Consider the following 9,485-nt stretch of genomic DNA (forward strand, 5'->3'; position numbering starts at 1 on the left):
ATGAAGCAACTATTTTTTGCTAATCTTGGGACTGCTTGATTTAACTAGAATGATCAATCTATTTCGAGTAATCATATAAAAAAAATGTAAGAGCAAAAGAGGAGCGACGTTGACTTTATTTTAATAAATTAACCTTTCATACCTAATGATTCCTCTCACAGAAAATGGGATAGAGTGACATTTCGATAGTAGAATATTCATGTGATTCAAAGATGGGCAACCCTATTCACATGAGGTTCAACTTAATGACCATATCAATATGATACAATTATTCCGATATACTCTTTCGAGCAATTTTTTTTTTGTGTGTCTAACACCAAAGCATCTACTGAAGATCCAGTAACTAGTCCCCTTACTGATTTGTATGCAATGGTAGGACAATTTAAAGTTGCTACGTACCCAAAGTCAATGATCGGTCATCTCCGCACCACACAACTCATTAGAGATGGGAAAGGGGAGGATGAGGGGAGCTCGTTATGCCAATTAAGTTGCAATAAAGAAGAGAAAGCATGGCAAAATCAAACATTACTTTGGCTTCACTCCTACTCAAAACCCCATGATATAAACTCCACCAGACATTGTTTTGCTCAAGGTTTGTAATAATAATTCTGCATTCATTAGTACTTACCTCCTCCATTTTTCTCATCAACCTCCAGTTTCCCTTATCTGGCTTTCCTCCAATGGGGATGCCAAAGCCCCCAAGAGGAAAGCTGCCTCTGTCGATTCTTGCCATCACAATCTGCGTGTCGGCCTTCCTCGTGCTGCTCTACACGGAGAGCATCACCTTCTTCTCTCCCACCTCCATGTTTAAGCTCAAGCCCTGTGCCAAGAGGTATGCTGCCAACAAAGCTGCCACAGGTAATTAGTCTCACGTCGTCTCAGTCATGGAGTTTATGATGATCTTGATCCTTTCTTTTTTCATCTATGATAGAGAAAAGAAAAGTTGATGCAGCATTGAGACGTGCAACAGATGACCGGTTTGAGTTTGATCCGAAAGAATGCTCTCTCAATCAAGGGAAATGGGTGTTCAACCGTACTAATAAGCCTCTGTATACGGACACATCATGCCCGTATCTGGACAGGCAGGTCTCCTGTGTCAAGAATGGGAAGCGCGATCTTGATTACCAGAAATGGGAATGGAGGCCTGATGACTGCATATTGCCTAGGTCAGGAATGCCAGATTACACAAGCCGTGAAACTGAGCTTTGATCAGAAAATCGCGCCTAAAGAGGCTTCAAATGAGTAGGGTTGTGCTAGTGTTTGTGTTTCTTGACTAACCTCGTTTGCTCGTGCAGGTTTGATCCGAAAACTGCACTGCTGAAGCTGCAAGGGAAGAGGATCATGTTCGTTGGGGACTCACTACAGAGAGGGCAGTGGCAGTCCCTCGTCTGCCTAGTTGAATCTGTGATACCACAAGGGGAGAAATCAATGAAACGAGGGCGTATGCATAATGTGTTCAAAGCCAAGGTGCATATAAACAGCAACAAACTTTGGTCACAAATTGAGATTGTGTGAACTATCAAGAAATCACAGTTTCATGTTTCTTGATTGTGTAGCAATACAACACAAGCATCGAGTTCTACTGGGCTCCGTTTCTCGTGGAATCAAACTCGGATCTTCACATAATAGCAGACCCAAAGAAGAGGATTCTGAGAGTCGATTCAGTAGCAAAGCATGCAGAGCACTGGACAAATGTAGATATCCTGGTATTCAACACATATGTTTGGTGGATGAGTGGTCTGAAGATTAAGTCACTGTAAAAACCTCTCAACTTTATTACTAAGTTATGTGCGTTGAAACAGCTGGTATTCTTACATCTGCAGCTTAATGCAGGTGGGGTTCATTTGCAAATGGTGAAGAAGGATTTCAGGAACTTGATGCCTCTGTTTCCTACACATTAGGACTCAAGACATGGGCAAATTGGGTGGATTCAAATATTAATCCCAATAAAACAAAGGTGTTTTTCACCACAATGTCTCCTACCCATCAAAGGTCAGTCTTTCCATTTATTCATACTGGCGAATTATGATAGAAAAAGAAAAAAAAAAGCAAATAAAAGATGCCAATTAAAACCATTTCTTCTCAACTGGGTTATTATTGTAAATACTTATATGGAGAATGGAGTAGATAATTATGAAATGATCGACTCAAATGCATAAACATGACGTTTACCAACTTATATAGAAAACACTAACATTTATGGAAAAAAGGGGAAAAAAAGTACAAATAGATGAAGGTTAATGGCTTACAATCAATCTCATCATTATTCCACAATTACAACTTCATCTGTTAACACATCTTCACCAAGATCACACCGAACGGAAGACTTTAACCTTAAAATCTAGAAAGCGTCATCCCTCTTTCCTTTTTTGGCAGAAGCATATTTAGGCTCTAGAGTCTTTTTTGACCAAAAAACACCCCAATTTTATGTTTATTCACCAAAACTATCTTATTCACGTCAGGATTTGATCTTGTGTTTCAGTGAAGCAAAAAAGATCCCATTTTTACACACATCAAAATCAAAGTAAGGGTAATAAAAAAGCCTCAGAAACCTAAAGATTAACGCAATAACATCATTTAACACAGCTAAAAGTGTAGATATCAAATTTTAGCCACTTTAATCCAGTATAATAGGTTTGCTGTCACACTTTCAGTATTTTTTTATTCTGTACTCCATAATTTAATTTTGCACGATTATTTAATTTTATTTTATTTTATAATCATCAACTAGGTTTTATTCCACCAAATATATTAGTTCTACATATTTTTCAATTAATTTAACTATTACTCCATTATGAAAGAGGATATTTGTTACCTCACCTCCGCATTTCATCGAACATCAGGAGCGTAGACTGGGGCAACGAGAAAGGCATCAAATGCTTCAACGAGACGAAGCCGATAAGAAACAAATGGCACTGGGGAACCGGCTCCGATCGGCGGATCATGAGCGCCGTCGTCGACGTCGTCGGAAAGATGAAGACTCCGGTCACGATGCTGAACGTCACTCAGCTGTCGGAGTACAGAATCGATGCTCACTCCTCAATCTACACTGAATCGGGGGGAAGATTGTTGACCGATGAAGAGAAGAAGGATCCATTGCACCACGCGGATTGCATACATTGGTGTTTACCGGGAGTCCCCGACACCTGGAATCGGATTCTCTACGCGCATTTGCTCTACGTGTAGAGAGACGAGTGTTTCGTCGCAAATTTAATTGTAAAATTTCCAATGAGTTATTCAGGCATCAGGTTGAATGATATACATGATTTACTTAGTGTTGTGACAAGTAGTATGTGTAATACACAAATTCATCTCATCAACACATTTTCTTTTACACTAAAATTCTTTTATTTTTTAAAGTCTCTTTTATATTAATCTCAAAACAAATGGAGTAGTAGTAACATCTTCCAAGTTAAAAACAGAATAAGTTGGAAGAGGACAAATTAAAAAGGTTTATTTTCTTAAAAAAATTAACTGATTAATTTGTTTGGTATGTTTTAAAAATAATTTATTTTGGGATAAATCATAGATGCAATATTTTAGATTATTAAAAAAATACAGTCCTACTTCCTGAAGTTTTATTAATGGAAAGGTTTTATAGAGTAATAATGAGAAAAATCTGGTTTGGGCATTGGTGAAAAAGGATTAATGTCTATATTAGTACTAAATAAAAAGTTAAAATGTCTATTTTGTTCTGATTTTAGTTATTTTAGACTAAATTATTAAGGAAAAGTAATTTTGTAATTTCAATTTATCGACCCAAAAAAAACGGGCCCAGCAAATAATTTCAAGGAAGCCCGGCCCATCAAACAAATTATTTACTATTATAGTGAGAGGGTTAGATATGAACACGACAAGCCTAGCATATTATAGAGGAAACACGAAACAAATTAGCTTATTCTTAATTCTTATACATCTATAATTAGGGTTTCGATTCTTGGATCTCTTTCAGGTAGTTGATATCTGGTTCCGACCACAAAATCAATATTTCCATATTTCACTACAATTAATCGGAACCTTTTTTTTTTCTGTGATTTGAAGAATGGCTGGGGGCGGAAATTTCATTCACAGAGTGCTTTCTTATGTCGCTAACGAGCTCATTGTAAATGGACTTGCCAACAAGTAATTTTCTTTTCATTATGAATTTGATTCAATATCTCCGTTAGATATATTAGATTTGTTGTCGAAAGATGATGAGTATCACGCTGTTATCGAATTAGGTAAACGAATTTTGCGATTGCGATAGGTTTGTTACGATTGCAAATATGATCGCGATTTTTTTAATCAAAATTTATCGGTCTGAGGCTAATTCTGTCGATTGAAAATTGTCAGATTCTTTTGTTAGGTTCTATTCATTTTGTTACGACTGAGATGTTAAAATGTTGTCAATGTCATTGATCAAGGTTTGCATAAAATATTTTCCTGGTTGATTCTTTCAGCTTATTGCATATTTATTGTTATTTTTATTGCTGGTGACGAAGATATGGTGAAGAAAGAAGTAATAAGGCTTGATTGTTGATGGTTTGGTTGAAGTGAGATTGTTTTATGTTTTTAAAAATGAAAATAGGAGCCTCTGATGACTTCCATAGGCTTGTGACTATATTTTAGTAGCAAATTTGATCTGTCTGAACGTCTATTGAAGACTGAACGTTGTTAGATTCTGTTAATTTTGCTACTTTTCACTTTTCAGCAGAATCAGCACATGAGCCGTGAAGTCTTATATCTGGCTATCTAACCTTTTTTTATGCTATACTTTTAACCGGAACAATTGATTTTATTTAGGTTATTTGTAACTACCCCCATTTGGTAGATTGTGTGATCAACTCAGAACATAATCACCATGATTCTTGTTGGTCTTGTTGTAGTGGGCTAGTATCGTTTTTTCACTAAGATAACAATAGAAGCTTAGTATGACTTTCTTAGGCTCCTGATGATTTCTGACATGATAGCAGTAGTTACTGCTGTGTTTTTTAGTTTTTTCTTTCTTTCTTTCTTTCTTTCTTTCTTTAATTTTCTTTATCTTTTCTCTCTTTCCAAATCTATAAAACCAAAAGGGCAATTGTGATGTTTCCTGTTTGAGGACTATCTGTTTGTTGGCATCCAAATACTTGACCACTTTTATAGAAGCAATGTGCATATTTTGTAATTTTAAAAAAGATGAAAATATGAGATCCTGATGACTTCTGTTGGCTAGTAACAACTGTAGCAGTTTCTATAACAAGAGGATCTTCTGAGGCTAGCTAGCTCGGTTTATGAGATTTTGAGAAACATTTGGATGGGAATGGCAATTTACTGTTTCCATTTGATGGTTGTTTATCTCTATTCTCTCCATGTGCATGCCACTTTTATAATTGCATTGTTCTTTCAATAGGAGTTGTGCTATGTATAACATAATTATAATGTAGAAGATGTATTGTCACGAGTGCATTGTCTTTTAATGTATGTATATATCATGTTGTCCAGCCTGAGTTTCCAGAGATTTGCAGTGAGAACATCAAGGAAGATGAATGAAATATCTGAGATTGGTATTCTTTTGTTTTACGTTCTGTGTTGCTTTTTGGTTATCATAATCGCTCCATATTAAACCGTTTGTGCTCCATGCAGCTGCTCAGAAGAAGAAAGAGTTGGCTGAGCAAGTGAAGGATGCATCTAAGAACTTTGGGGTGGGTCATAAAAAACGATTGATATTGAATTTTGCAACTCATTTATGTATGATTTGTTTAAACAACGAAACTTTACTTGCTTGCAGCCCAAGGACCAGTGATGGTTGAAGATCGATCTGCTGAAACGGTGTGGGAGTTGTTGTATAGTGCTTTAGGTCTTGGTGAGGAAATTGTAGGTGAGTGGTGATTGTTCATTTCTTCATCTAAATAAGAAGATGAAGGTTGATGATGAATCTTGTTGTTGAATATTTAATAGTAGTGGATAATAATCGATTGGCACTTTTGACGGTGTAGCCTATTTGTGTTGGCGATGAGTATGTAACCTTTACCTCTGCAATCCAATATGGAGTACTAGCATTTATCATTATTTGGTGGTTTGTTTATTTATTTATGAACTAAAAGAACAAATATTGGATTATTATGTTTGAAATTTTTATATCTCATGAGGTACAATCTTGTCGAACAAATCCGTGTCGTTTCAAATGTTGTCTATTTTTTAGGGACAAATAAAGTATATTTCTATAAATTTATTAAAGCATTAGAACTTTTAGTGTTTTAAATTGTATGGTTTTATTCTTTTTTCATTTTAAAAATAAATTAATATTAAACCTTTTCTTTTACTTTTCATTCTTTTACTATTTTTGAAGCACATAACAAAAAAAAATTTATGTGGATTACGGAAATATAGTGATAAATCATAAATGTGTGGGTCAAATGTGGGACGCCTCTCTAACCTTCCATATCTTTCCCATATAATTTTCCATAATAAAAGTCATCCTTGTTTAAGAGTTAAGACGTTGAGTAATTAATACTCCCTATATACTGCAATTCTTCAAATCATGATTATATAAAAGGGTAATAAGGTACATATATAAAATATAAATTTAATTTTAAATAAAAGGTAAATTACTTATTAGACCCCTTACGGCAATGCTATAATGTAAAAAAAATCATTTTCCTTTAATACTAATAATCCCTGTTATAATAATTAAACAGTGTTCATATAACCATACATAAGAGCATCTCCTATGGCGCCCCTCCGGTAGGACGTCCGGTCGGACACCGGGAAGGGCGACGGGACGTCCGCCGTTGGGAGGTCGGAGGTCGGATACGGACGTCCCGTGAGGACGTCGGGTGTCCTCGGACGTCCCGGCGACGGGCGGGCGGACGTCCGCCACTGTGGCTTCAACTCGGACGTCCGGTCGGACGTCCCGTTTTTATTATTATTTTTTTTGTTTTGAAACTCTATATATACGGCTCGTTGAATTTTATTTCATTCGCACCACTTGCGTTAATAACAAGTTTCTCTCGGAGGGGTTGACGTGATAATGTATTAATTTTTTTTTATTAGTGTGTAATTTTTTTTTCGAATCATGTATGTTTTTTCCGATAAAGTTGTTAATTTTTCCCGTTCGTATTCTCGGTCAAATTTTATTTCCGTAAACGTAAATTGTTTTATTTGTGAATTTATGATTTTTTTTATTGCGGGATGTCCTAGTGGGAAGGGCGATGGGAAGGGCGGATATGCATGGGATGTCCTAGTGATGTGGCAGTGGGGTGGGATGTCCTAGTGACGTGGCAGGAGGTGTTTTTGGGATGTCCTAGTGGATGTCCGAGTGGGATGTCCGCCCACTGGAGATGCTCTAAACCCCGGCCATAGGGTTTTTATTGATCCCCAAATCCCATCACAGTTTGCAATGGCTTCAGCATTTCTGCGAAATTCGAGCCTCCGTCAAATCTGCTACTCCTTCAATTCTCGATCTCTCTCCTCCAGATTTCACTCTCTTCCTGAAAAATCTCTGCAGAATACGCCTCCTTCCACCAGTCCGTACGAACTACTGCGTGCTTTTTCCGCGAACAGTCGATTTTTGTGCACGAACACGCCCAATCCAGGAGTTTCTCAATCGCCGGGATCGAATGTCAATGCTGCGGTGCAGCCTGGTGCCTCGGCTCAGGGCGGTTCCGAAAATAAGAATGATGGAGGGCAGAGTTCAGGTGGATCGGAAAACACTCAGCAGCAAGGGAAGTCTATCCGAGGAGGGGTATGCCTCAGTCATATCGTTCGTTTATTTTATTTCTTTTGTTTGTTATTTCCTGTCTGGATTCATTCTCTGGATTATTCGAGCTAAATTGCAAATTTTGCATGTATTATTAGTTTTGGAGTATAATTTCTGAAGGCTCTTTTGTTTTGTTTTCCCAACTTGTTGCATGTCGTCTTTCTTTCGCTTAATTGGTACGAGTGTGGTATTGATAAAAAGGATGTGAATTTTTTTGGGCAGCCTGTTTCATGGATGAGTTTCTTTTTGCTTTTCTGTACTGGAGTGGGATTGGTGTACTACTACGACAGGGAAAAGAAGCGACATATTGAAGGTTAGATATCTATGGTGAGTTGCGGAGTGATTTCCGAGTGAATATATTACTATCAAGACTTAGTTTTTGTAGGCTCAGAGATGTTAGGTTATATCTGCATAGTTAGGCCCTTGTGGTAATAATATATGGATATAAATTAGGGGTGATCATTCATTTGATATCGTTTACTGTTACAAAACTCTTTACTATCTCACATGTAGATTGAATATTGGCAGCGGACATCAATCATCTACTGCTAATTAGCAACAGATACGTATTATCACGTATCTGTGCGCTATTTGTTTTCCTCTATTCTCTTTTTCAATTTTATTTTCTTATTTGTGGAGTTTGATTTGAGATATGGTTTTCTTCTATTTATTTGTGATGTCTGATTTGTGATGGTTTGCAGGCTTAAATAAGGCTTCGACTGCAGTAAAACAGGGACCTTCAGTAGGGAAAGCAGCTATCGGAGGCCCATTTAACCTCATTGACCATAACGGCAAAGCAGTCACTGAGAAGGATTTTTTGGGAAAGTGGAACTTGTTTTATTTTGGATTCACTCATTGTCCTGATATATGCCCAGATGAGCTAATAAAGTTGGCTTCAGCAATTGATAAAATGAGTAAGCAAATCAATATTTTTCTGGTGGGATCCAAAATCAAGATGAGAGCGGCATTATGTTAACACTTGAAATATTCGCAGAGGCAAAATCTGGATTGGAAGTAGTGCCAGTGTTTATATCAGTTGATCCGGAAAGAGATACTGTTGAACAAGTACGGGAGTATGTCAAAGGTAAATTTTAACATAAGTTGATACTTTAGTTTCTTCCTGAACAAAAACTGCAACTGCAACTGCAACCGGATTTCACTGTGCAGAATTCCACCCAAAGTTGATTGGCCTCACCGGTTCACCGGAAGAGGTCAAGAAGACTGCACGTGCTTATCGAGTGTACTATATGAAGACTGAAGAAGAAGGATCAGACTATCTAGTTGACCACTCTATAGTCATGTAAGTACACTCCCTACTTTTAGTGAGGCCAAGATTGATGTATTCATTTCCCTAATAACTAACTATTTTATTACAGGTATCTGATGGATCCAAATATGGAATTTGTGAAGTTTTTTGGGAAGAACTTTGACGACGCTTCACTTGCTGATGGAGTTATTCAGGAGATAAAGCAACACAAGAAAGTTAAAGCATAGAAGCATGGTCGCAACTCTCAGCCACAAAAGTAGTACCTAGAGACATCCTGTGATAGATAGTCTGACAATTTTTGAGGAATAAATTGGATAGTAGTATTATAATGGATGGCAACGTCTATCTGAAGAATGAGTTGTTACTTCAATTGGATATTGATAAATGTAAAATTTGTTTCGGTAAGCCTCTCATTGTACTCGAATCTTTTTCCATAAGTCAGCTTCTCATTCCATCAAGAATCAGCTAAAATAAACTATATACTAACTCACCCTGTTT

General features: G+C 37.0%; 2 protein-coding genes across 2 annotated transcripts; both read left to right on the forward strand.

Moving 5' to 3' along the window:
- Positions 1 to 310: 310 nt before the first annotated feature.
- Positions 311 to 3,342, forward strand: LOC121760035 (protein trichome birefringence-like 3). The gene is made up of 6 exons (XM_042155642.1): positions 311 to 858; positions 932 to 1,166; positions 1,296 to 1,467; positions 1,557 to 1,756; positions 1,834 to 1,992; positions 2,844 to 3,342. The coding sequence occupies exons 1-6, from the start codon at positions 681 to 683 to the stop codon at positions 3,184 to 3,186; spliced, it is 1,287 nt and encodes a 428-aa protein (XP_042011576.1). The 5' UTR covers positions 311 to 680; the 3' UTR covers positions 3,187 to 3,342.
- A 3,988-nt stretch (positions 3,343 to 7,330) lies between these two features.
- Positions 7,331 to 9,392, forward strand: LOC121763475 (protein SCO1 homolog 1, mitochondrial-like). The gene is made up of 6 exons (XM_042159499.1): positions 7,331 to 7,705; positions 7,943 to 8,033; positions 8,422 to 8,634; positions 8,715 to 8,804; positions 8,888 to 9,020; positions 9,097 to 9,392. Exons 1-6 carry the CDS (start codon positions 7,361 to 7,363, stop codon positions 9,212 to 9,214), a joined length of 990 nt encoding a protein of 329 aa, XP_042015433.1. The 5' UTR covers positions 7,331 to 7,360; the 3' UTR covers positions 9,215 to 9,392.
- Positions 9,393 to 9,485: the final 93 nt, after the last annotated feature.

This window comes from Salvia splendens, chromosome 2 (genome assembly GCF_004379255.2).
Source record: "Salvia splendens isolate huo1 chromosome 2, SspV2, whole genome shotgun sequence".
NCBI lineage: Eukaryota > Viridiplantae > Streptophyta > Magnoliopsida > Lamiales > Lamiaceae > Salvia > Salvia splendens.